Genomic DNA, 27,760 nt, shown 5'->3' with positions numbered 1-27,760 from the left:
TAGGACTGCCAAGTGGACGGGCTGGCCCCTGTGTACATGGGAACTATCCAATTTATTGCCTCAACAACCCTTTGGAGGTTAAGCTGTGTGGAATAATGACTGACCAATTAGTCAACGTAATGGCTGAGCAAGCATTTAACCTGCATCTTTCTGGCCAAAGTCTAACACTCAGTTAGTACGCTATTTGGATATCAAATTTGTTTTGACTGTAGCAGCCATTTGAGATCCTGGGGAAATTCCATTGCCATTTAGACCTGTGTTTTCACATTGGAACTATGTGTGTGAGGGAAGTTTCATTATAATGACTAAAATCCATTAAAATTACATGACCACCAGTTAAAATAGATTAGGATTTTGAAATTGGGTGCAATGCTGTAAACAAGGAGATCCATGTTTATGATATGATAACCTAGAGCCAGAAGGACTCCTCATTTTGTACTGAGACAGGATCTTTCACACCTGAAACAAGACAAATAGCTTATATCCATAATCCAGATTACAGCAGTCCAGAATAGGACATATGCAGTATGTGCATGAAAAAGAATCAGTTTTGTAAAGTGCACTCAACTGATTCCCACAAGAGAGTGAGACAATAGATGATACAGCTGTTTGGTATCTTGTGTTTTCATCACTGCTTGTTTGTAGTCTTGTGCATTTCAATACAGCATCCAAATCTTGCACCAAATATGGTATTATAAATTGCTTGTGGAGCTGTCCTGGGGAAATCAATATTTATGCAGAATATGAATAATTCTGTGGGATCTCCTGCCTTTGCATCACTAATCAGCACTACAAATGTTAATATAGAATGGTTGCTATAAATTGCGCATGCAGGTGCTTGGTGAACAGCTTCTCAACCTGCCCTTTATAATAATTCAGTAATCCAGAAACCTTCGGTTTCAGTTGAGACTTAAGCTGCTTTACATTTTACTCATGTCTGAAAAAATGTCACCAACCCTGTTCAGAAGAGAAAAACTTTAAACTGCTCTGTCTAAGCCATTTTCCAATGGATCTTCACCGCATTTGCAGGGGAGGCGTCTCCTAATTAACGTGTGCTGGTGGCCAGGGAGATTGGACAAATGGTTTTGATTTTATATGCAATAGAATGTTCAGGGCTTATAATGATGTAACATTGAAAACACTCTGCATCTTAACTACACTGATGCTATTGCACTACTATAATGTGTTCATTTCAAAAGTAAACCTGCATACAAGCCCCTTCAAATGCAGGGTACAGATAGGAAGTGTACTACTGTATGTGTGTTGAACATAGCATATGAATGCACATACAGATCTCTATGTGGATACACTGTAAACAGATTGCAAATGTATTTAACATAAAATATGTATAAGTTTAATGTATTGTCAAGAGCGGACATTGAAAATCTATACTAATACTGCCAAAATTGAAATAGAAAATAGAAACACAGCATTGTGCAGGTAGGATACAAAACCTCAAAACCCGTTCTGTCTTCAGTGAAAATATTTATTTTGTAGGGTACAGAATTATTGGAAACATTTTATAAAGCAATTAATAAGCATTTCTAATATTGCTTTAAGTGTATAAAATGACATGGACTTCACAGCTCAATTTACAAAATAATAATTCGGTGTTGCTGTTAAATGACAATTCAGAGTCTGCCTGCAGCAGAGTCTGCCTGCAGCAGAGCAGAGATAACACATCAGATTCTTCCCCCAAAATATATTTTCTCAAGCATTCACATTGTGATTAATAGGATTAAGTCCTTTCATACAGGACTTCCTATGTTCCCAAAATACAAAGGAAATTGTTTCTTTTTAAAGGACAGTGTTTTAATTAGCTAATACTGACTACAGATAGTTCTTGATACGCATTCTAACCCTCAGCTGTACTTTGGCTGAGATGGGGTATAGTGACAAAGAGAATGCTGTCCTACATTTTGTTAATGATAAACATCACATTCGTCACAATCTGGATTTTCATTTGAACGAAAACTGGTTTATAGTTTGAGCAGAGGAGTCACATAACAAAATATATGCATTTTCCCACATTTACACATGTACAGAGATTTTGCACCATCTCAGTGCTACCAATATTGCAGCAAATGGCAGCTACTTAATATGTTACATGAATAATGTAACTTGAAGTGTTTGATAAAAGGTAAAACATCGCAGGGACTTTCCAGCTAGTTGAATTTTCCTCCCTGGGTCTGCATTCATATCAGACTTGTGAATTCTGCATTTGCGGTATAAAGCAACCCTCAGCTTTTGAGTCAATTGTTTCACTGTGGGAAACAAACACCTACAAACAACTTGCCAGATCACATCCTTAATAGCCCACCTTGAAAACAGTCTAGAATTATTTTCTAGAAATAAAGGAACCATGGATGTAAAGATAACAAGATATTACATAGTAATTCTACATTTATTTTCATTAAATATTATGGCAGCAGTATCTAGGAGCCTCAGTTGTAGACAAAGGAATATTGTGCCAGGTACTGTGACATGACTTGCCCCCCAAGAACGTTCAGTCTAAGAGTGAAGAGGTAGGTAAGAGGCTACTAACACAATAACATTGATCCCTGTCAAGACAGGAAAGTGGAGAATGCTCTCCAAGCACCACTACTTCATTATGCTTAATATTGCAAAAGAATTTTGCATCCTGCCAAAAAAAAAAAAAAGTTCATGCTTAGGGCAAGCACCAGTACCACCACAGGATTCTCTTTCCTGCTGCCATTATGCAGAAAATATGGAGTTCAGGTATTATTCAGATTTCAAAGACAGTTCAGAACAGGATATCCAGTGCAAGGCATACACATCCTTCATGCTGAAAGGTGCAAATAGAGTTGTTGAGGCTGAAGGTCAGTTTCATACACATTCACTGAAGCACACTGCACACAAAGATTTACAGTCGCATGCATTGTCATAGGCATACGGACATCCCAGATAAAGTCATGCGCAACGGCAGCTGCACCCACAACAGATGCACATAGCAGAAATACAGTGGTAGCCATATCTGCAGTCACAAACACTCATAGTCAACATGCACCCCCTGCACAGCGGCGGTGGCACGATCTTGATCCAGAGGTTGAGTCTATCATTGCTTTTCTGCTGAGGAAGCACCATTTGCAGGCAACAGAGAGCTGTGCTCCAGGCTACAGACGGGTAGTGCTCTGCACTTGCTTGGAACTTAGCCAGGGTGAGGGTCTTGGTGGTAGAGACAATTCCTCTCTGAGGGTGAGTGCAGGATTGTGCAGGCCTGCTCTGGCTTTAATCTGAGGAGATGTTTCGCTGTGTCCATCTGGGCTGCCTGAGTAGTGATCAGTGCAGCACAGCGTAGCTCTGGTGATGAGCCCATCCATGGGTTTCAGGGAGTGCAGCCAGTGGGGTAGGAAGTTCCAGTTCTGAAGCCATTTGGGCAATCGGCTGGGGCTGCGTACCTGCATTATGTTAACCAAGATCACACAGGCCAGAAGGCTCAGACAAGGGGCTCCCACGCCCACTAGGACCCGCCAACCTGCCATGGAGAGTCCGAAAACCAAAGAGGGCAATAACAGGAAGCAGATGATCAGGTAGACAACTGCAAACCAGCGGTATTTGGCTGTACGCTCACCAAGCGCTCTGGCCATGTGGATGGGCAGGCGGGTGCAAGGCAGTGGATACCACAGCAAGATTCCAGAGATGTTGAAGAAGAAATGGCAGAGGGCAATCTGGGGAGGGAAACCATAAAGACAGCAGTCATCTCATCTGAGAGGCAACACTCTCAGATGATGCTGGTGGCATGTCATGTTGAAGGGTGTAAGGCATGGAAAAGAACATGGTTCCTCCTTTCCCTTGGTTTTTCTTAATGGCCTCCACTCTGACTTGTGGTCCTCATTATACTAGCCTGGGCCTTCCAAGAGAAATGCAGTTGTGCCAAACTGTGTGTGTGTGGTGATATTAACAAAAAGTATATATTTAGATCTGGAAGACTTGGAGAGTGCACAGCTGCATGATGTTAACCCAAGTTCTGCAGAGTAGGAAGATGGCATCTACTCACCTGGAAAGCACTAGCCAACTTGTCTCCTGGACTGGCCAGGGCAGCTAGAATAGCAGTAGTGGTCGTTCCGATGTTGGAACCCAGGGTGAGTGGGTATGCACGCTCTAAGCTAATCACTCCAAGGCCTGTCCCGCAGAGAAAAAAGAGAAATGATGATAAACAAAAGAGCAACCTCTTTCCTCACAACACACATCCAAGAGACGCAATGGAGAACATTCCTTTGTAAGGCTCTAAAACTTATACCACACAGCCATAACATCCTTAGACCTGTGCTACTATTACTCGTGATGTTTTCTAACTACATTGCATGTCACCATTATCAATGTATATTGTTGATTTTCTTTATTGAGCAGAGAGAGAGCAACTGGCCCTATCCAACCCGAGCACAGCATCCCTCCAGTGGCTGCTGGTGTGTCTATAATTTTAGATTATGAGCCCTTTTGGGGATAGGGAGCATCTTTATTTTTATTTCTCTATGTAAACTGCTTTGAGAACTTTTGTTGAAAAGTGGTATATAAATATTTGTAGTAGTAGTATTGTTCAGCCAAAGGTTATCACAGACGCCTCATTCACACGTTATCTTTAAAAGGATGGTGTACTCGAGTACACCATGCAAAGCGATGCTGATATTTCATATATGCTGGGTTATCCACGCCCAGGAGCTCAATTCCCCACATGTCGAATGGGAGATGTAGGGCTGGTGTGCATTATTGTCAGACCTAGCTAGTTGGTTCCTCCTCTTACAGAGGGAACATGAACATATTGTTTCCTTTTATACATATGTGTGCATACATTTATGTGTCCTAAAGACACACAGAGTATCTTTCTACCTTGGCCTTGCTCTACCCATATCAGGTTCTACTTGGGTTCTGCAAGTCATTGCCCCTTTTGAGCTTCCAGTCCCTGGACAAGCCCCATTCCCCATGATCAGCAACTGATTTCCCTCACAACAAGAAAGATATAAGTAGTTTCCTGTCAGAAGCAAGCCTTACTTCATTTTCAAGTTGCTTTGGTCCTGGTGTGATGTGGCTGTTTTCTCAAGCTTGATTACTCAGGTTCTCTGACCTTTGGCTTTGATCCTAATTTCTGGCTCATTGCCTGACTCCTGGTTCTTCTGCTTGGCTTGATCTTTTGCTCTGCCTCTGACCTATAGCACACTGCATAATCCTGATCAGCCCTCCTGGTTCCTGGCCCTTTGACTCTTGCCTTCTCTCCTGCCCCTTAGTTACGGATGCCTGCTAGACTGTCCTGGTGACTTCAGCTCCTATATCATTTTGAAGAGGTCGCCCCCGGCTCAGATATGACAACCCTCCTCTCCACAGGCCCATCCTGGGTATTTGGGTCCTAAACTTAGGAAAGAAAGCAACTGACATGTTGACTCACCAATTAGTGGGGTGATTGCTGAAGTGAAGACTGAGCTGCTCTGTACCACAAAAGTCATTCCAGCACCAACAACCATGGCGAAGTAACCAGTGGCCCAGCCGAAAGGGGATGGCAGATCTGCCAAAACCAGTCCCAACATCAGAGAGCAAGAGAGCAAGACTGACCTCCATTCATGCAGTCTGCTATAAGAACCCAGCTGGAACCCTTGTGGAGGCCTGGAGAGGTTCTGCTAGCATTAAAGACCCTTTGGCCCAAGATGCCACAAGTACTACTTGGGAAGCCAGCAGCCCACTCTGGCCCTGGCTTTAGTCAACCCACCTGTGTTGATGACCTTCTGGATAGCTCTGGCCACCTGGCCTTTGAGCACAGAGTTGAGCAGTTTGACCAGCATGATAAGGCAGGTACACAGCACAATCAGTGAGCCAGCCAGCAGCATGAGGCCCACAGCCAAATCTGGCAGAGAGGAATCCACAAAGAGGTGATTGCCTGGGTAAAGGAGCAGGGGTTAATGCAAGGTGGAGAGAATGTATTAGCACTAGCCCTCTGCGACTTTCTAACAAATCTTGCCATTCCTTCCCTGTGAACTTCACTTGTAGGAGTGGCACAAGTATAGTTGCCATTCCTTATAAGGCCCTCCTGTCTGGAGGTTGGCAGTTCTTACATTTCTGTTGCATGGCACTGCTGTGGTTCCCAGCACTTTCCAGACTGCATGGAGCGAGGGAGCTGCAGTTCAGGAGCCTTCCTCTAGTGCCTGTGGAAGGAATCTACAGAGAAAAGGGGGTGTCGGGAGCTTTATGCAGGTGCTTTGTACACATAAGTGATGAGAGTCAGTCATCCAGTGCTGAGAAGGAAACAGTCTTATGATTACAACACTCTTAATAGCTGCTTCTCTGCTTAGCTATAGTGAAGCCATTTTGGCTAGTCCATCTCTTATGGGATTCCCATAAGAGATTCCCTGACATCTCTTGCAGGGAAAACAAGGTGTCTGCTAAGATGCTAATTCCAATATTAATCATCCTTCCTTTGTAAGATTTATTCCATTGTATTCTCCTTACTTCAAAGGTCATCCAGATAAGATATTAGTAAACCCCAAACGCTCTCTTCCTTGTACTAACAGGCCAAACCTTTAAGTATCACTTCTTAGTTCATGGTTCCTTCTGCTAAGAGCAATATATAATTGCTCATATCTAACTCTCCTTAATGTTCTCTCTTATTAATCTCAAATTCTGATTATCCATGTGGTATTCATGGAAGAAGAAAAAATACTATGATTGACCCTGTGACAGATGAGCTGGGGGATTTTTCAGATCCCTAGGGTGAAGACAGGTGTCATACTTTAAATCTGGTAGAAGTAGTATGAATGCGTCTGCTGCATTCAAGGCATTTGTTGTCAGGGCCATGTGTTTAAACCACTTTGACTACATTTAGAAGCCCTCTTCAGATGTTTGTAAAAAGGGGAAGCTGTATCCAAATACAGCATCCAAAGAGGGTGCCCACAAGCCCCATCCTGGTGCTGACACACTTAGAAGTGTCACCTCCTCAGCGTCCATACAGCATTTTGTCTGCAGAGACAAACGCTGTTGAACAGATTCTTTCTGTGAGTGGAAGGCTGGGGTACCTTATAAATATCTATTGTATATGTTGAAACACTTGTTTGTATGCTTGTGTGAAATAAAGTCATACTTCCCAATGACCTACAGATACCAAATTTTACATACACAATCCTGTCTCTGAAATTAGCTGAAAATACTATTTATACTGGACTATGTTGGGGGAGTAGTTTAAATCATGAAATAGTCAAGTAATATGCTTTTAAAAATTGGGTGTGTGTTTTTAACAGAAATTCTGAATTAATCATCATATTTTAAGTGTCCTCAACAGGTTTTTAATAATCTGACTGATAATTCCAAAATGACATCATGCCCAAGAAAAGCAAAAGATCTTTCTCAGATTCAAATGTACTATGATTCTAATTTACTATATATGGTCATACAATAAAATGAATAATGTTTGAAGTTGAAATCCTACAACTTTCAAACTGTCTTTTACTTCCTTTTAGCAAGCACATTAATTTAAAGAAAAAAATCTATGACATATATTTACTTTATTGAACTTTCCTAGAAATGTAATCTATGCCAAATGAATCTGCCTAGTCAACAATGGGCCTCCACCTCCTTCTCTTTCATAGATCATGGAAAGAATATCTTGCAGTATTTTCTCTGCAGACAAAATGCTGTATGTATGGCCAGCATGAGGGTGAGACCAGCGTCAGGATGGGGCTTCTAGGCCCCTCTTGGGACGTGATACTTGGGTACAGTACCTCTTTTTAAAAAAACCTGAGTATAGCTCCCTCCTTTAACCCCGGCTAACTTGGCAAAGAGGCACCTTTTAACGTGGTGATTCTCTTTATTTAGCAGGGGGAGAGTAACTGGCCCTATCCATCCCCAGCTCAGTACCTCCAGTGACTGTTGCTGGTGTCTGTCTTATGATTCTTTTTAGAATGTGAGCCCTTTGGGGACAGGGATCCATCTTATTTATTTATTATTTCTCTGTGTAAACCGCCCTGAGCCATTTTTGGAAGCCATTTTTAAATCAAATAAATAAACAAACAAACAAATAAATAAATATTGTTTTAAAAAAAAAGTCTGAAGAGAGCTAGATCTGCACCTTTTCACTCTAAGCATGTGCTCTAAGATGGATCTGTACTGCCACTACCACCACACTCAGCTACCTACCCAACCACATACACAAGTGTTATAGTCCCAGAAGAATTCTACCACAGGATTTTGCTGAGCATGCGGATTGGGCTTTAAGGCAGTAAACGAGAGACAATGCATGTTTATGTGTACATAAATAACATTTGTGTGGTTTCTTTTCCCTTTCTTTTTCAATATGTATATTATTTAAATTCACTGGAATTTGTCCTTAGTTACTCTATATGCTTCAGCATTCCACATAAATCCAGTCATTCTGGCCAGTGCTGTGGTATGTGAATATAAGCCTTGGATTAATGTTCCAGTGTCAAAATGGGTTATTCTAGCCTGGTTCTGGTTCATTCAAAGCTGTTGGGGTGTGTCAAGTGATGTGAAGGAAAACAGAAACCCAACTTGAGCATCCTGGCCCCTGACACATGCTGTCATTGCTCGCGTCACATCCTGACCATCTTGAGAAGTTTCGTAATCAGGGTTCTGTACCCAAGTCCAAACTTTAACTCAACTGCAGGATCCCAAAGTAACAAAATAAATGGCCACTCTCTATTTTCCAAAGCAAAGTGTTCCATAAACCAATTTCCTGTTCCACAAAGTTTGGTGCTGAGCCATTGGCTTGCAATCTCCTGCCTGGATTTCTGAATCATTCTGATCCTTGCCACCTACTGTTCTATCCCCCTCTCCACTTCACCTTCTCACATGGCTACTTGTGTTTGCCCTTCATAGAACTCTCACCTGTGGGGCTAGTGCTTCACACCACACCCGGATCAGACTCTTGTTGTGTAAGCTTTCATCCCCTGTGGCAATGCCTGTGATCACTGACCTATCCAGCTGTGGGAAACAAACAAACAAACAAGGGTCACAGAACCACTGCCAGGGATGAGGGGACAGCCCAGAGACTCTTGCAAGGGGATCAGAGCCCTGAGCTAAAGTTTCCGGAATTTAAAATGCCCTGGACAAGCAAACCAGCAACTGTCACAAAGTTATAGAACAGGATAGATCCAAAGGGATCTGACTATACCACCTGCCTCCACCACAATTAATCCCTCACACTGTAAGAATACAACATGTCTCCCACAGGACACAGGAGGATTGTGAAGGTCATTTTTCCTCTGAAGGTGAGTAGTTAACATGTTGCACTAACTAGGAAAGAAGATGGATATGCAAAACCTAACTTACTGCTAGGTGCTTGCCCTTGTAGGGCCACACTTTGAATTTGGGGACAAAAGCTTCAGCCGGCAGTGAAAGCCTGGAAAATCCAAGAAGTTTCAGAACTTGTCAACCCTTTCATTTTTACTGGAGGATCTCCCAGGCCCTGATTGGTTCCTAACCTGGCCTTGTGATTTGCTAGGAGTAAGAGCACTTTGCAGTTCTTCTGGGTTATCTGTCAAAATCGTAACAATCAGTTCATGACCTGCAGCAAATAAAGCAGGACTTTTTTGCCCCACTATTTTTCTCAGTCCTTGGCTTCCCAACTATGTTACTCTGCTTGTCTATAACACTGAACTGTTTCCTGGATATCAGCCCTTTACTTGTGGCCAAAGAATTGGCCCCAGCCCCAAGCTCCATTGACCACAACAGATGGCTAATTTATAGACATAGTGGCAGAGGCGTATCTAGGGAAAATAGCACCTAGGGCAAGCACTGAAATTGCGCCCCCTGTCCAAACATCTGACACCCATTTTTCAGTTAACCTAACCTAATATCAGCTGAAAAATACAAGTCAAGCTTGTTAATCTTTTAATATTTCAAAAACTATGTAGCAGTGGACGTAGCCAGACCAAAAAAGCTGGAAAACTACAAATTTCAGTATGCTGGGGCTTGTGAAATATCCAAATACTATGTCGAGGTGTACTTGGAAAACTAAACAGAAGTGCCTGTCTAATTCTCTACTATGCATTGTAGCATCACTATTACATAAGTTTTAAAAATAAATGGAGAATGTGACTTTTCCCAGATACTCTGTAAATAATTAAAGGATATGCAGAGTAAACTGTGTCACTGCTTGGAATATATTCTAGTATTTCAGAAAGACAGTTAAAATGAGAGAAAGAGAGCAAGAAACTCCCAGTGGGCCTTCATACTAAGGATTTCACACTGATTCAAAGACAAACTCACCATTAATAGCCATATTATTAAGACATCACATTTAACTCACTTATCACAAGAAGCAAAGTAAGAGCAAATGAATACAATCCTAGCTCATAAGCTTCAGCTCAGTATTCACAAGCCCTGATTCTCTGTACATAGTGCCAAATTAAATATGTGTACAGTGACTTATATTATATATATATATTTTAAGTTTTACCTGTAGCCCATTCAGGGGGCTTCCTAAAGGCTATGGGGGGGTCTGCAAAGGTCCCCCCTCGCCCCACTGGCCTCTAGGGCCTCACAGGGACCATTTGAGCATGTGCAGTGGCCATTTTTAAAAAATAAATTTTGTTTTTAAAAAATGGCTGCTGAAAACAAAATGGCCACTGCACATGCTCAAATGGCCTCTGTGAGGCCTGGCATGGCCTAGGGCCTCACAGAGGCCATTTGAGATGAGTGGTGGCCATTTTGTTTTCTGCGGCCATTTTTAAATTTTTTTAAAAATAGCGCCCCCATTCAAGTGGCGCCCAGGGCACGTGCCCTGCCTGCCCCACCCTAGATACGCCCCTGCATAGTGGCTAGGCTCCTGCCACTCACCAACTAGACAGAACTTGAAGGTGGAATGGAGGATGAGCACCTAGTGAAGCTGCCAGTTTGGGGAGACAGTGTATAGACTCACAGCAGAGACTTCAGAGGCCATCCTTGACCGGCTAATGACACATACCTGGATAATGAGGCCAGTGAAGGGTTCTGTGATGACCTTCAGCAACTCTGGAGCATCCTGTCCACTACGGAAGCTGAGAGTTGCCACAGCAATCTTGGTGATGTGGTGCAGATAGCCGCTGGCTACCTCAAGAGGCAGCAAAACCAGCACTGACAGCCAGTTAAAGCAGTCATGGATAGTGGCACCTGCAAAGGCCCTGCCAGACAGTAGAGAAGCGGTTACTCACATGAGATGTAGAAGTTTGGTTGCTCATTTATTAGATCTATATATAATCTTTCTTCCAAAAGTTGGAACTCAGGGTGGTATACAGTGAAAAGCAGATAAAAAATTACAATTTACAATAAAATATAGTACCATAACTAACAATTTCTTGAAGCATAGGATGGTGATAGGGAGGAAGCCTATCTGGGCCCAAATCTGTCTTCCCTTCCCACCCCGTTGCCCATCTGCTTGGCCTACCTATCTCCAGACTGCTCATTATTCCCTTCTTAAAATGGGCTTGTTCCTCACAACCTCAGTTACTTCCTACAGGCCTCAGCAGCCTCAGCCATCTGCTGACACCATTCTATAGTCTCTAAGTTTCTCCTAACCCTGTTCTGCATCTAGCTCTGCTGGCTTCATAACGGGCTTTATGGCCAACACACACAACCCATAGATTTGGGATACCCCAGTCTCACCCAGTTCTCACCCTCCACCCCCAGTCTCTCATAGCCACTCACCTTCTCCAGAGTACTCACCTCTCAAATTCATTTCTGTCACCAGCCTGCATGAGTGCCACAATGGTGTTGGTGACTGAGGTGCCGATATTGGAGCCCATGATGATGGGGATGGCAGAACCTACCTCCAGCACTAGGGAGAGAAGGGCAAGGATTGTCTCCTGAGTTCTCTGGCTATGTCCCCGGCATGAGGCAACAGAAACAGTGTGGGAGTCAGGCAGACATCTTACTCCTAGTGCCCCATCTTTTGCTGCCTTTTTCCTTCCTTCCCAGCCCTGCATACATCCCCAGCAGGCACTCAGATGCCATCTGTCCCCCTTTCCCAGTTACATTCAAAGGTATTTTATGATCATGCCAAAGTATGCAAATAATGCCAAGACAGAAGAGTACATTTCAAAGGAATCCAAGGATGCTAGTAGATATTCAGGAATCAAACTACTACTACTACTACTACTACTGCTAATAATAATAATAATAACAATAACATTGCTGCTACTTACTATTACTACTGCTACTACCACCACTATCTATAGTATATACAGCTTTTCAACAAAAGTGCTTGAAGTGTTTTACACAGAAAAATAAATAATAAATACAGTCATTTCCTATCTCGAAAGGGCTCAGAAGGGGAAAATGAGCAACAGCCACTGAAGGCATAATGTGCTGGGATTAGATAGGGCCAGTTGCTCTCCTTCTGATAAATATAAGATTAACACTACTTTAAAAAGGTGCCTCTTTGCTCAGTTAGCAGGCAAACAATTTTCCCAGCACATAGCATGCAGCTAGTCCTCTGGAAACTTTCCACCTCGTCTACCTTCAACCCCACTTCTTTCCACTAGCATCACTCACGCCCTGAAGAAACCATGCTGACAATGATGGAGGTAGAGGTGCTTGAGCTCTGGACCAGGACAGTGACAAGGATTCCCACCACAAGTCCTGCCACTGGGTTGGAGAGGATAGTGTTGTCCTTGAAAATGTCTCCTGCTACTTTACCTGGAAAAGAAGCAGAAAGTAGAGAGCTACACTTATGCACATAGAGCAGCATCTTTTGACTCACAGAGCAAGTTCAGGACTCCACAGTTCTACTTGCATGCAGAAAATGCACAGATTAATTTTTTCCTGCAATCTAGGGAATGCCGAGGAGGAGGAGGAGGTGGAGGAGGAGGAGGCCAGTGGAAAGAGAAAAACCACCAGTAAGGCCTGAACGAGGATTATTTATTAAAGAAAAGTAATTCTCAAAACTTATTTGGAACTATAGATAGTTTGTTAAGCTGCAACCAGTAGGTGCTGAGCTGGGAACATAGTTTATTTCTGAACTGGAAGGTGGGATTGACAAGTAAGCCCCTAAGCAAGACATTAAGGCTAATAGCGGGGAGGGTGGGGGGAATATAAAAGCCTGCTTACCCACCCACCCCAGACGCCCCTTGGTGATTTCTTTGGAGTGCCACCACACACATACCTGATCCACGCTGCTCCTGGTAGCGTGGATCACTGGAGGCTGGGACAAGTCCCAGCCTCCAGGAATCCCACAATGCACTGCACAATGAGTGTGGTGCATTGGGGGGAATTCTCCAGGAGTTGGGTGGTTGCTGCCCAATTCTGTGCATGCTCAGGCTGCAGCACTCGCACAACCCTGATGCTAGGATAAAAAGGGGGGTTAGGTAGCAAGACAGTTTCAGGATGGTGGTCAATCCCAGCTTTGCACATGAGCAACCTAACCCAGTCTGGGCTGCCCTAGCCTGGATTAGGCTGATTTGTGTGCATAGCCTTAAAATGCACTAGATGGGCCTTGGGCCTGATCCAGCAGGGCTGTTCTTATGTTCTTTTTCCATGAGTAACATGTGTCAGAATTTGTAACCACAGAGTGATGAAGCTGGTGAAGTGTCAGGACAAAGGTAACCATACATCATGTCTGCAGAATGCTTGCTATGTGGCAGAGTTATTTTCTAATTCCACTTGTAAATAAATTGCTTGTTTTGGAAAGAGATGCTGAGGATCCTGGACACACACACGCCCACCCCCATCAGGCAATTCACTTCTGGAAGAAAGGGGCCGGCATAGACAGTCCCTAGCGGAAGTGATGAGAAAGAGCTTCTCTCTGTTCTTGCTGTTGACCTTCATCCCTTTTATAACTGCCTGGACCAAGCGGGACCTACTTTAACTACAGTGAAAGGCAGGAAGTGGAAGCAGTAAGTCCAAGGGGAAGGAAATCTAGTAGTTTCATTTCCAGGAACCTGAGAGAGCAAACAGGCAGGCAGGCAGGCAGGCATGCATCATGACCCTCACCTCCTGCCAGCTGGAAGGCAGAGCTCAGCACATCCAGGGAGCATACAAAGAGATACAAAAAGCCAAACATCAAGGGCACCTTGAGAAAGGAAGTGAGGATGGATTTGGTTCTTGCATATCTGCCAAGCGCTGCAAGGGAACAACAGACATTAAATAACAGTCATGCACCAGCCAGTTCCACTCTGGACCATGCAAATACCGCCCATCATGTGCTCAGGAGTCCCCTTCTTTGTCCACATAGATCTTTCCATTGAATCCATGTGGAGATTTTTTAGGCTCCCCCAGAATTCAAGGGAGCTGCCACTGTGGCAGTAAAACAATGTACGTACTACAAAGCAGGGGAAGACACTTTAGAATTAAAAGCAAAGGCACAAAATGACCACCAGGTCAGGTTATGTCCTAGCACTCAAGAAAGGAAAAAGACCTTTCAGCAATAAGAAGGAAGGAAGGAAGGGGAGAGGCACCATTCCTTCAGACTGGCATTCCAATTCTAAAAACAAACCCACTATTTCAGCTCCAGAGTGGGTTGCTTAGCAACAGTAAAAAAACCTGCCAATCATCTTTCTATAAATGCCTGTTGCTTCGCAACAGGGAAATGGACAAAAGTGGGAATAGCAATCGTTCAGCACCCACGCAATCAGCATGGGTGACTGAAAGAATAAAGTCAAGGAAGTACATTCTGACACAACATGAGCGCCTTAATCCTGACCCAAGGACAATATGAGAGAGATGGGATCATCATAGTTTTGAGCCAATCTGGGCAATTCTATGCCTTATCTGCTTCTCTTAAGAGATACTTCCCTATGGGCAGTCTTCTCTCTTAATATTTATCCACTGGAAGCAGATTGTGTTTAGTTGTTACTGTTAGACAGCGTTGAAGTTTAAATTCTTACAAGTAGGGGAATAATTACCGATTCACAAGAAACTTGTGTTATGGCTTTGCATATGATACTGTTCATGCAATCTGACCATTGTTTTTATTTTTGCAGATGCACGTGTCCTCTGATTATTTGGGGTTTTTTAAAGTGAATTTTGGCATGAATGTTGGGACAGAGTTAAGGCAGATAAAATTCTATTTTAGAGATCCTAAGCAATTTGATTTGGATAACAGACATGTTCATTTAATTCCTTGATAACTCCTGTAATAGTTTCATTTTCTACACCCCATGCTTTGCAACCTGATCCTTCTGTTTAGTGAAAAAAAGTCCCACTGAACTCAACTGAAACTCTTTTCCAAGTAAGTGTGCATAGGATTCCTACCTTAAAAGAAGAAACAGTTTCCATTAAATTGCTGAGTCACTGCATACACTGCATTGCAAAACAAGTCAAAATGACCTAGGTTTAAGATATAGCTTGACACAAAAGTTCCAGCAGATGAGCAGTTGGCATCAAGATCATGCTGGCTGAAGCAAAGATTTCTTCAACTTATGTCCAGACCTAAGGCCTATTGAATAGGAGATCTGTGGAACTGAATGTTAATGTGTCTCCCCCAGCATGCATCAGAAAAGTTCTTTAGGTTTCTGCCTTTAGGTTATTTATTTCCTTATATACATGCAGGTTACTTCAAGCACATAAATACACCTTGTTTTTTATACAGTAAATAGCAACCAGATCCCACCCAATGGCTCCAATGGGACCTTTCCCCCAAAGGCAAAGAGCAGCTTAGCTATGAGAGGATCTGAATTAGGAGGACTGTGACAGCGGGTCCCTCCCTCCCGCACCCCTGCATCCTGATCCATTAGAGACCCTATCATTCATTTGCTGCTTAATGAATGCATAAGCATGCTAGCCTCAGTCATGTGCATAAAGCAACATCTAGTCTGGCCCTCAAGCTTAACTTATTTTGATACCAGAGCATAAATCTTCAACAAAGAAGAGTCCCAACTAGTATGCTGTTTAAATTGCTATTAAGTGCGAACTAATTTAGGAGCTCCTAGGAAACCTGGTAGGGATGGATAAATAGTACCATATTGTAAGGAAAGGAAGCTGCAGGCTATCTGTGGTTGAACCGGGACAGTCTGTAGAATGTAATGAGGTCGTGCTCTTTGATTCAGAGGGTGAGTGATATTGTCCAGCAACTTTTTCACACCCGGCTGTTAGTTTGCATCTCGTCCAGAATGGAGCTGTGCATTCACATATCTGTCAAATTCACCCCGAAGTCCCTGCAAACTCAGGGAGCCCTTAACACACAATTCAGGCATCTCATTGGGCATTAAAGTGTAGCCTGATTTATATCCAGGGTAAACAAATCCACTTTTTGCATTTGTTTTGTTTTGTTTTGTTTTTTTGCAACTTTGAACTCGCAGTAAAGCTTCACAGAAAACTTGTGGTAAAGCCTGCTGTCTGGAGGCTTTACCCACATGACTTTTAATTCAAATCCACTCTGGATTGGAGTGTGCCAGTCCACATATTAGTTGTATTTACCCTGACGTATCATGGGCCAGAACAGACATGACTCTGTTTCCCCCCAAAGCGAGGCTGGGCATTCTGGCTTACCCTGAAGTATGTCCGGCTTTTTAAAAAATCCTGTATTTCCAGCGGCTCTTGAAGAAAACCCAACGTTTTCCTTTGATGTGCAGAGGGGCCATTGCCAACTATTCAGCTTACTCACACTTTTGTGGTTTTAAAAAAAAAAAGTCTGCTGAGTGGATTTCCATAAATCCACCCAGCTGTCAGCAAAGGAGAGTCTGACAGCTCAGTCTGCTGTGTTCTTTGAGTGATTTGCAATTGCAAGCACTGGAGGCAGGAGGAGGGGTTGTGGCAGATTGATGCAATTCTATGGAGTCCAGAAGGGGAGGAGGGAGAGAGGAATTCCTGAGTTAAACGCAAGCACAAGCAAAATGTGTGTCTTCAAAGTTTGGTCACAATAGCAATACAGCTTCCATATGCAGATGTTTGGATATGCAGATGTTTGGAAGCTTAACAATGGAGACTGCAGATTGGGGTTAAGTTCTGTTGCTTTGACTTGTCACTTTTGCGGACATCCACCTGGATGTCAAACTAAAAAATAATAATGCTGAAGGGAGGCACCCGCCTCACACCTCCTCCTGGGATGTGATTGGTTGGAGGGGGAAAATTGAAACAAACAGTAGGACTGCACATAGGAGAAAGATTTCAGGGAGTGCAGGAAGATCCCACAGCTATGTAAAGTGTCAATTTAATCCCTGAAGTAAACATCTTGCGAATCTGCTGCGAAGCAGATTCACTCTTCAGATACCCCGGGGCATAAAGCTATGTGTGAAAAACCTCCTGGGAAAGCTCTGGGTAAGTAAGGGCTCCTGCATCCTGGCATCATATCATTTACAGCTGCCAGAAAGGGACATTTACAATTCAGTTTAAACCATGAGTTCCTGTTGCCAAGATCACCATAATATAAGAGGGTGCTCCTGGAAGGATAGGAGCAGACTCCTTTATCTTTACTCCAAACTGTCAAAGTGGTTTTAGATGAGCTCCAAAGCTTGGGAGATGCACACACACATTCTCCCCTGGGGTGACAGGTGTTCTTCTCCATGCTTCAGGATGTGTGGGGAACTGTATCTCTACAGGAAATACACACATCTTCAGCTTTGAATGAAACACAGAAGAATGACAAGAGGAAACATGAGTCATTTATTCTTTTGCTTTCAAGCTACCCTCACTAAAAAGTTGGATGAATCGTGTGTTGAGTCTGTATGCCTGTCACGGTTTCTAGATCATTCTGGGCTAGATAACATATGTGTCTGACTTGCTTTGTGGCAGTCTATTTTATCCCTCTATCCAGTGCTTGTGCAAATCTTGGCACAGGCTGGGTAGTAACTGGGGGGTGAGGAATCCCCTGCCTATTTTGCTGACCAGACCAGTCTGGGCTTACACTTTACTGGCTTTCCTTTTGATTTTTATGTTCACTTGGCACTGATTTTATGTTTTCATTGTATACTCTTTTAGAGCAGGAAACCATGTCTTTGCGCTTAATGTGTGTGATACATGCAATGGTGTTCTGGTGCATCCCCATGTCATAGGATTAGATGAAGGAGAATCTCTGCCAAGATTGTCAAATGACAGACAGACAGACAGACAGACACACACACACACACAACCCTGCTTCAGCCTGCTCCTGTGATTTAACTGTTCATAAAATCGGCAGGTAAAAACACAGCAGCAGGGGCTGGTAGGCAACCTATATAGTCTATAGGAATACCTGTACTTCCCCTGTAGATTGAGAAGGGCATCAGTATGCTAGGGTCCTTCTACAATAAATTGAAAGCTGAAATTTAGTACACCTGTAATAATAAAAGAAAAATCCCTTACAGAAGCCATGGTTTGGAGACAGTGGATAGGGAGAAGTTCTTCTCCCCCACTCACAAGTTTAACACTAGAACCATGAAACTGACTGCCAGGAAATTTAGGACCAGTAAAAGGAACTACTTCTTCTCAGAGTGCCTTAAAAATCTATGGAATTATCTGCAATGCAATGTGATGGTGGCCACCCAGCTGAGTGGCTTTAAGCAGAGCTTAGACAAATTCATGGAGGATGGTTTTATCAACGGCGAGACACAAACTTGATGGCACACTTTACCTTTACTAGTCTTGGTGGCTATTAGGGAAGCAATGGCAAGAGAAGGGGTATGCCTTCATGTCCTGGTTGTGGGGGCTTCCCAGAGGCATCTGTTGGGCCACTGTGGGAAACAGTGAGCTGGACTAGAAAGACCTTGGGCCTGATCCAGCAAAGCTCATCTTATGGTCTTCTTTTTGTGTGTCTGTTGGTTGAAACTCAGAAGTTAAGGTCAATAATTTCTACATAGGAGAGATGCTGTAGGAAGTGAAAAAAAGAAACTCTTGCAGAAAGTGAAGACCATACGTGAAAGCACAGGGAGATGCAAGTGAGAACCTGACTGTAGCTTGTTTGGAGGGGTGTGAAAGTTCACAAATTTTGAAACAACTTCAGATTGGTCACCATGGGAATTTGCAACTGCACTGGATATATGCTGCAAAAACATGCTAGTTGTAAAGCAGTAATTAAAGTCCAGTAGATGACAAAATGGCAAGGAATTGCTGAAGAGAAACCTTGCTTGTGTATGTCTGCATAAGTACTTTCATGCTGAATTTGTACAGGGTACCAGTGTACAGGTTCTAAAGCACTTTTTTTTTTTACAGCTACAGATTAGTGGGTTAAAACTTAATATCAATAGTAGCTTAAAACTACATGGTGAGAAGGAGTTGTTGCTTATCAATAATGATGTCACAGGCATTATTCAATAGAAGCTCATAAAACTTGTACAACGGCCCTATTCCACACAGCAAGGGACACCCTAGCCTGTGCAGAGAAACAAAAATCACATTTTTCCAGGGTCAAAATGCTTCTGCTTTAATACCAGAATAACATAATACCTCACTGCAGAAATGCTAGTCTGGATCTCCTATCCAAAATATGAGTATTTCATTAGGAAGGAGATTGAAAATAAAACGGCTAATATTATTATGCCCTTATACAAAACTATGGTGTGACCACACTTGGAGTACTGCATACAATTCTGGTAACCCCAAAAGAACATTGTAGAACTGGAAAAGGTGCAGAAGAGGGCAACCAAGATGATCAGGGGCCTAGAACACCTTTCTTATGAGGCAAGGCTACAACACCTGGGGCTATTTAGTTTAGAAAAAAGACGACTGTGGGGAGACATGATAGAGGTCTATAAAATCATGCATGGTGTGGAGAAAGTGGAGAGAGAAATTCTTCTCCCTCTCAGATAATACTAGAACCAGGGGTCATCCCATGAAATTGATTGCTGGGAAATCTAGGACCAACAAATGGAAGTACTTTTTCACACAACGCATAATTGACCTGTGGAATTCTCTGCTACAAGATGTGGTGACAGCCAACAACCTGGATGGCTTTAAGAAGGGTTTGGATAAATTCATGGAGGAGAGGTCTATCAATGGCTACTATTCAGGGGGCTAAAGGCCACCTCTAGCCTCAAAGGCAGGATGCCTCTGAGTCCCATTTGCAGGGGAGTAATGGCAGGAGAGAGGGCATGCCCTCAACTCCTGCCTGTGGCTTACAGCGGCATCTGGTGGGCCATTGTCCAACAGGATGCTGGACTAGATGGGCCTTGGGCCTGATACAGCAGGGCTTTTCTTATGAGTAACAACACAATTATAGCATGTGTGCTGAGCAAGGAAAGGACCTTCATTGTCTAGGAAAACAGTGTTGTCCCCACCTTCTGGATTTAGGATGGACTTATATGATGGAATCTGATAATTTTATATCTAGATGTTTTGTCATTGAAGATATATGAAACTTGTAAATGTCATAGACCTGATTCTTAAGCTCAGTGTCCCTGAGCCACAGGTCTCAGCTGTTCTGTAGCAGTTACCACTATGGGTAAAAATACATGACTCTAGGATTTTCTAGACATTCATTTATAGCAGGCTTTTTAAAGCTCCTGCGGTACTTCTGGGCTCTCACACAATCTCCTGACATGCTTCTACAGTATCCTGACCTCTCTTGTTGCGAGTTTTGGCACTCTGGCTATACACTTAGCATGACCCTTGTGCTATTTTTACACTGCCACCTGCTGGTCAGTGCTTGCATTTCCATCCCTTTTCATTACCAATGAAAAGGGATGGGTATGTTAATACTGGCCAGCAGGTGGAGTTCTAAAAATAGCAAGAGGGCTGTACTCAGTATGTTGCCAAAGTGCCAAAACCTGCAGTGAGTGAGGACAGTATTCTGCAGAAGTTGAAACACACGTCTGGAGCCTGTGGGAGAGCCCATAAGTACTACAGGAACTTTTAAAAGTCCGCTATAAATGAACATCTGGAAAAGCCCTAAAGCTGCAGTTCTATACATAGTTACGAGAATAACTTCCATTGAACTCAAGATATGTGTAGGCTTATGCTGTTGCTATTTCACATTTCCTTTGGGATGAGCTAGAGAGGATTTCTTTGATACTGGAGTGTGCCTGCTAGGTAGAATTCTGTCGTTCAGCGAGCTCTGGTACTGCTCATGTAGAGCAGGGTCCTGTACTCATTTCCATTACCTGGTTTCTGCATTTCATCCAAGCCTGAATGGGGATTCTGCCATGGCTTGGAAGAATGACTGTCCAGTTCATACTTCTCCATGTTTTCAGCCCATCTCCCAGGGGAACCAGAGCGGAGGTAGTCATAGTCGGGATGACTCACAGTACTGACTGTGGGTGGGAACAGATATGATCTTGGGTCAGGGATCCTCTGTAAAGCTATGGAGAAAGAGGTGTTGATTACTCATCCATGGCTCCTGAGCTATAGAACACACTGCTGCAGTAAAGCCGTTGACAGACTAGTAACATCTTAAGACCATAAGGCTCTCAGAAATGAATGAAGCCCCAATGAAAAGAAATCTATAACTCTCCCCTCTAAATGGAGAGCCCCTAGAAGTCTGTACAATCCAGGATCTCCAAGTATCCCCAAGAGTAGACCATCCCAAACACCATCTTGACTTAGAGAAAATAAAGGTCCCAACACCACTCTAGGAAAAGGTGATACCCTAAGAAGCAAGCAATTCCCTCACACCATTTTTATCCCTCCCAATTCTAGTGCTGTTGTGACTCTCACACCGACATGTGTCTTCAGCCCTCCAGCTTTAGTGATGTTTTACAGCAGACTAAGGAGACAGCTGCTGAATAGTATCTTCAAATACCATGGACACACTACAGTATAGGGCACTGGCTTCCAACACCCACTCCTTGGCGGTGGGGGAGGGGGGGAATCTAATAAGAGTCCCAACGGCGTAGAAAATAAAGAAACATTCAACTCCTCTGGAGAAAGACACAAAGAAGGAAGAGTGAAGGAGAGAAGGGAGCAGATATCAGATCAGGCTCATTAAATTTAGCAAAGCAAAATGCTCAGGTGCCTCTAGGAAAGAACAGGAGTAAACATCTGGGCTGATGAGTACCTTGAGGGCTGGGGAGGAATGTATAAGGTGGTGCCCGCAAGGCCTTTCCTCCTCCTGCAGGTCTACGGCATTGGACTGGGCTTTCTCTCCCATAGGGTAGCATCATTTCCTGCCAATCTGAGAAGATGTAGATCATAAACAAGGGGCCTGCACTAACCTCTTGACTGAGAGTGAGCTGCTCCACCCACAGAGAATAAGAAGCCACAGAGCTCAATCAAAGATGGTTTTCCCCTCAAACTCAGAGATCACTACTGCAGCTGATGAAACAGCTTTTGCTTCAAGCTAATTCTACATTGCTTCTAAAGCTATACTTTAGGAGCAGAGGGGACTCTCCACCTGAGACTTCAGCAGTAGGGATGTGCACAAAACTGATTTGCCCGGTTCGGTTCGAATTCAAACCAGGTTTGAACCAGGAGGGGGTGGTTCAGTTTTGGTTTTGCTCGAATCCCCCCCTGGTTTGGTTCGAATTTGAACCAGTTTGGACATACAAAAATTGGTAGGCTGGTAGCTAGCACCCAGGGGTACCTGCCACCCAAACCCAAAGCAATCTGACATTCGTACGATTTTTTATGAATTTTTGAAAATTATTTTTATTTTTTCTCATAGGGTATAATGGGACTTGAACCAGCCCATTATTCCTTATTGTGGATCACCCATGGGTGCCAACAACCATGCAAACCCCGAAGCAATTGGACAACCCTATGATTTTTTATGAATATTTGAAATATTTTTAATTATTTTTCTCATAGGGTATAATGGGACCAGAACCAGCCCATATACCCTATTGTGGAGCACCTAGGGGCACAAAGGTGGGGTGGGTGGTAGACAACCAGGGGTGCCTACTATCCCCAAAGTTCCAAGGCAATCAGACACTCCTCTAATTATTGGTGAATTTTAAAATTATTTTGGAATTCCTCATAGAGAATAATGAGGATTGCAGCAAATGTATAGCTTCACGTCCGGGAGAAAGGGGTGTCCTAGAGCGGAGTGTGGTGGGTGGCAGTTCCCAAGGTGGGCAAGGAAGCTATCAGAATTATTTGAAAGGAAATGGGCAAAAGGCTGATTTTTAAGTGATTTTTGAAGTTTACGCGACTTTTAGGTTTTTCTCCATAAAGAAGCATGGAGGTGTCAGCAAATGTATAGCTTCACGTCGGGGGCAAAGGGGTGGCCTAGAGCAGAGTGTGGTGGGTGGTAGTGCCCAAGGGGGGCCAGGTAGCTATCATAATTATTTGAAAGGAATTGGGCAAAGGGCTGATTTTTAAGTGATTTTTGTAGTTTATGTGTCTTTAAGGTTAGCAGACGAGAGTGGATTCATGGTTTGTCATTGAAAATATTATATGCTACCAAAGAATCTACACTCAGCTCACTTCAGAAACAACAAAACCTAGTACCCCATGGGTTAGCAACCGATAGAGGTGGTTGGCACCCTCACTCTGGGCCACCCCAGCACCCTCCAAGTGCAGTTATGGGGCTGCTGAAACCTCCATTCTTCCCTATGGAGAAAAACCTTAAAGCCACTTGTGGGGTGCTGGGGTGGCCCAGAGTGAGTGGTGGTCTAGTGCAAAGAGGGTGCCAACCACCCCCATGGGTTGCTAACCCATGGGGTACTGGGTTTTGTTGTTTCTGAAGTGTTCTGAGTGTAGATTCTTTGGTAGCATATAAGATTTTCAATGACAAACCATGAATCCACTCTCATCTGCTAACCTTAAAGACACATAAACTTCAAAAATCATGTAAAAATCAGCCCTTTGCCCAATTCCTTTCAAATAATTCTGATAGCTTCCTGGCCCGCCTTGGGCAATACCACCCACCACACTCTGCTCTAGGCCACCCCTTTGCCCCATTTGCTGACACCCCCATGCTTCTTTATGGAGAAAAACCTTAAAGACGCATAAACTTCAAAAATCACTTTAAAATCAGCCCTTTGCCCAATTCCTTTCAAATAATTCTGATAGCTTCCTTGCCCACCCTAGAAACTACCACCCATCACACTCCACTCTAGGACACCCCTTTCTCCCCGACTGAAGCTATACATTTGCTGCAATCCTAATTATTCCCTATGAGGAATTCAAAAATACTTTAAAAATTCACCAATAATTAGAGGAGTGTCCAATTGCCTTGGGGTTTTGTGGCTGGTAGGCACCCCTGTCTGTCTACCACCCACCCCACCTTTGTGCCCCTAGGTGCTCCACAATAGGGTATATGGGCTGGTTCTGGTCCCATTATACCCTATGAGAAAAATAATTAAAAATATTTCAAATATTCATAAAAAATCATAGGGGTGTCCAATTGCTTCGGGGTTTGCATGGTTGTTGGCACCCATGGGTGCTCCACAATAAGGAATAATGGGCTGGTTCAAGTCCCATTATACCCTATGAGAAAAAATAAAAATAATTTTCAAAAATTCATAAAAAATCGTACGAGTGTCAGATTGCTTTGGGGTTTGGGTGGCAGGTACCCCTGGGTGCCAGCTACCAACCTACCAATTTTTTGATGTCTGAACTGGTTTGAACCAGTTTGAACCGGTTCGAATCAAACCACCCCCTGGTTCAGTTCGAATTCGAACCTGCAGCTCGAGCCTGATGGCTGGTTCGGTTTGAATTCAAACCTTCGAACCATCCTGGTTTGAATTTGAACTGGTTCAAATTTGAACCGGTTCGCACATCCCTATTCAGCAGTTTAAAAAAGAGGCCAGAGAATGTCTCTTCTGGTGTCATCGTATCCAGAAGATCCAGTGGGCAAAGCTCTGCTCAGTACTGTACTGGGAGTCCTTCATCCCATGAATTAATTTGGACTTCAGATCAATTAAAGGCCATGAACCTGCCTTAGAAAGGCCTAGGATCAGCTGCCAAATCTATGTGCAATTATGATGCCCCTCTTGGATGTTTGTTCCAGACCTCAGGCTTGGTCTCCTCATTGCTACCCTAGGCTCTTATCCCTGCTTGTTCTCTTACCTGTTACAGGAGAGTCACTCAGGGCAACAGCTGGAAGTCACACACTCCAGTCACATTTCCTTCCCAAGCAAACTGGCTGGAGAAACACATAATGTGTCCTTTATACACAGGATAGGAGCAAAGTCTAAGACGTCTTGCACTCCACATTCCCCTCCTCCCCAGAAATTCCTTTCGTTAATTGCTAACTTCTGCATCTATCAGTGTTGTGGAGTGGGATGACCTAGGACATGTTGGAAAGACATTGATACACATTGAGTCTAGACTGTCCAGGATACCAATCAGGCGAAGTCAAGGTGGAGGGGCATCTGCCACACTTCCCTGAGTGTGGGCATGCTGGAATCATGTGGCACTCCATTGCTGCTTCTCAAGGAAAATTACACTTTCCATATATAGCTCTGTTCATGCAGTACTGACCTCATAGTCAGGTGGTTTTTGGAAAGCACGCATTTCAGTTACATCTCAAATGTGATAAAGGAACTTTTGAGATGTGTCATCAGGAGCAAGAAGAAGAGTTAATTTAATACTACGGGGGTGTATGCATGGGATTGTCTGCCGTTGCAGTAGAAGACAAACAGATGAGGAATTTATGTAAATATACACATAATTGACAATATGATAACCAATCTGGCTTTTTGTCATTTCATATCCTAAAGCAAACGGAGCAGGCTATGGAAATTTACAGCCAAGAGAGAAAAGGTGCTGGCTAAAGAATACAAATCAACCATATTTCTCTGTGTATGATACAGCATATTTCTCTGTGTATGATATAGTATTTTTCTATATCTGCTCCATGCCTGGGCTTTCCAGCTTCTCATCCAAATGAGACTCTTATATTACTGGTGTATAGAAGGGAACCGCTGTTATTTTCATCATTGTGATGAGAGTTGCCTCATCTCTGCCACAACCAAACCAGGAGAAAACAGAAAGGAACAAAATAAATAGCTATTAGAAACACAGCAGTCCCACTTGGATCAGGAGTTGTCAAATCTATTACCCTCCCCAAATTTGAAATCTATGAAAGTTTACTCTGGCCTACATTTTGGCCCTATATTCTTATGGATCCCTCAGTCTCTCTGGCTGAGTGACCTGCTCCTTGACCTAGAGTTGCTACCTCTTTTATTGGCCTGCTTCTTTAATTGCATCGGGGCATGCAGAAATTAAGCAGGCGGCGCTTTTCTTGCTGCTTTATCAGGAAAAGCTTCCAGGCCCAGGACAGTACTTCCCCATGCTCAGCCCAAGCAGCACACTGAAAGTCACCCTGACAGCCATGATTTGAGATGGTACAGAGTCTGGACTTTAGATGAATTACACATGCATACTGCCACAACTAAGGGTGTGCACAAATCGGATTTTGCTATTTGTTTTGACCTTGAAACGAATCACAAAGTGCACAAATTTATTAATCAAAACAGCGGCCAACAGGGGCAGCATCCGAGAAGACCTGTCCCCATGTGGCTGCCATCCGAGCTGGTGGCAACTGGAGAAGGACCTCTCCAGACAACCTCACTGGGCGGTGGGGCTCATAATGAAAAAGACATTCTCTTAAATACCCAGGGCCCAAGCCTGCTTAAGGTTTAATAAGTTACTAGTATTTTCAAGCCCGTTAAAATAACGGGCGCTAGTAGGGCGGCCTCTGTCGCCGTCTTTCCTCTCCCCACGCTCGGCCCGCCCTCTCCCCCTCGCCCGGCTTCCTCCGAGGCGCTCCTCCCCAACCATTTTAAAAGTGGCATAACAGCAAGCATCACCCAGAGGAAAGCTGAATTCCTGCCTGCCAGGCAGCTCCTGCTAGAGGCACAGGAACCCTGCAGCAAGGGAAGAGTTGGCAACCCCTGCGGGCCCACCTTAAAGCAGATTTGGTCCCAGAAGCCTCGCCGAGGGCAATCGGAGCTGCTCACGAATGAGCGGCTTAGGAGCGTGCAGGTGCCTGTGGGTGCGCGCGTGTTGTACTCTCAAGCAGGATTCCCGGAGCCCAGCAGCAGGCCACTGACTCGCGAGTCTGTGGGGTTTCCCAGCCGGGGGTTCAGCTTCCACGTGCCTACTCGGCAGGAAGCCCCATGGCTCCCAGCTGCCCCACTCGGCTGCCAGCATGCCCGGGGTTGTGCGCCCTGCCCAGCCTGGCGCGCTCCGCCAACTCATCCAGGTAGTGCACCCACGTGTCCCAATAAAGGTCCACCGGCAGCAGCGGTGGCTGATCAGCGGGCGACCCCATGGCCGGCCGGGCTCAGCCGCGCCGATGCGAGCCGCTGGCTGAGGGCAGGCGGCGGCGTCCCAGGCCGGCAGGAGCGGCGAGGCACCAGCGCGGGCTCCCCCCGCCGTCTCCTCCCCCCTCCATGTCCCCGCTTCTCCTTCTCAGTTCAGCAGCAGGGCTGTTCCCGCCGCTGCCGCCTCTGCCCTCCCCGGTCCCTGCTTCTCCTTCCCCCTTTACAGGAGCCAACATGGCTGCCGTGTCTCTGCGGCCGTATCTTTCTCAGACGTTCTGGGCATGCGCTCTGCGCATTCCCAGAACGGCCGAGAAAGACACGGGATTACACCTAACCATTTTATTATAGAGGATTACCAGTACTTTGTATTTTGCCCAGAAACCTATTGGCAGCCAGTGTGGCAAAGGAGTGATATAGCCTCTCCGAGATGACCCAGAGACCAACCTGGCCACTGCATTCTATACCAACTGAAGTTTCTGGACTACGTACAAAGGCAGCCCCACATAGAGCGCATTGCAGAAGTCAAGTCTGGAGATTACCAGCATATGTACCACTGTTTTGAGGTCATTTATCTCAAGAAACGGACACAGCTGGCGTATCAGCCAAAGTTGATAGAAAGCCCTTCTGGCCACTGCCTCAGCCTGGAACACCAGGAAGAGGTGTGGACCCAGAAGTACTCCCAGACTGTGCACATGTTCCTTTTGGGGAAGTGTGACCCCATCTAGAACAGGTAGATCAAAATCATTTTGAAATTGTAAAATTAATCA

The 27,760-nt window shown here is 44.2% G+C and overlaps 1 protein-coding gene across 12 annotated transcripts in view; it reads right to left on the bottom strand.

Moving 5' to 3' along the window:
- Nucleotides 1–1,477: 1,477 nt before the first annotated feature.
- Nucleotides 1,478–27,760, bottom strand: part of SLC34A1 (solute carrier family 34 member 1) — a 36,451-nt gene continuing 10,168 nt past the window's right edge. For 4 of the 12 annotated variants that reach the window (XM_053300839.1, XM_053300842.1, XM_053300838.1 and 1 more), the window contains 13 exons: nucleotides 24,793–24,868; nucleotides 21,839–21,955; nucleotides 20,946–21,143; nucleotides 13,927–14,055; nucleotides 12,490–12,633; nucleotides 11,662–11,773; nucleotides 10,925–11,120; nucleotides 8,845–8,940; nucleotides 6,063–6,165; nucleotides 5,720–5,887; nucleotides 5,402–5,518; nucleotides 4,019–4,143; nucleotides 1,478–3,689 (listed from right to left, as the gene is read on the bottom strand). In XM_053300839.1, the coding sequence (XP_053156814.1) occupies nucleotides 3,135–3,689; nucleotides 4,019–4,143; nucleotides 5,402–5,518; nucleotides 5,720–5,887; nucleotides 6,063–6,165; nucleotides 8,845–8,940; nucleotides 10,925–11,120; nucleotides 11,662–11,773; nucleotides 12,490–12,633; nucleotides 13,927–14,055; nucleotides 20,946–21,143; nucleotides 21,839–21,944 (2,049 nt within the window). In that variant the 5' untranslated portion in view covers nucleotides 21,945–21,955; nucleotides 24,793–24,868 and the 3' untranslated portion in view covers nucleotides 1,478–3,134. Of the gene's footprint in view, nucleotides 3,690–4,018; nucleotides 4,144–5,401; nucleotides 5,519–5,719; nucleotides 5,888–6,062; nucleotides 6,166–8,844; nucleotides 8,941–10,924; nucleotides 11,121–11,661; nucleotides 12,634–13,926; nucleotides 14,056–14,350; nucleotides 18,140–18,481; nucleotides 20,359–20,945; nucleotides 21,144–21,838; nucleotides 21,956–24,792; nucleotides 25,013–27,760 lie in introns of those variants that run through there. The other 8 variants (XM_053300837.1, XM_053300843.1, XM_053300844.1 and 5 more) reach the window with 8 other exon arrangements.

The sequence above is a fragment of the Hemicordylus capensis genome, chromosome 2 (assembly GCF_027244095.1).
Source record: "Hemicordylus capensis ecotype Gifberg chromosome 2, rHemCap1.1.pri, whole genome shotgun sequence".
Lineage (NCBI taxonomy): Eukaryota > Metazoa > Chordata > Lepidosauria > Squamata > Cordylidae > Hemicordylus > Hemicordylus capensis.
Note: the sequence above shows the minus strand (reverse complement) of the source record. Positions and strands in the feature narration are given on the sequence as shown.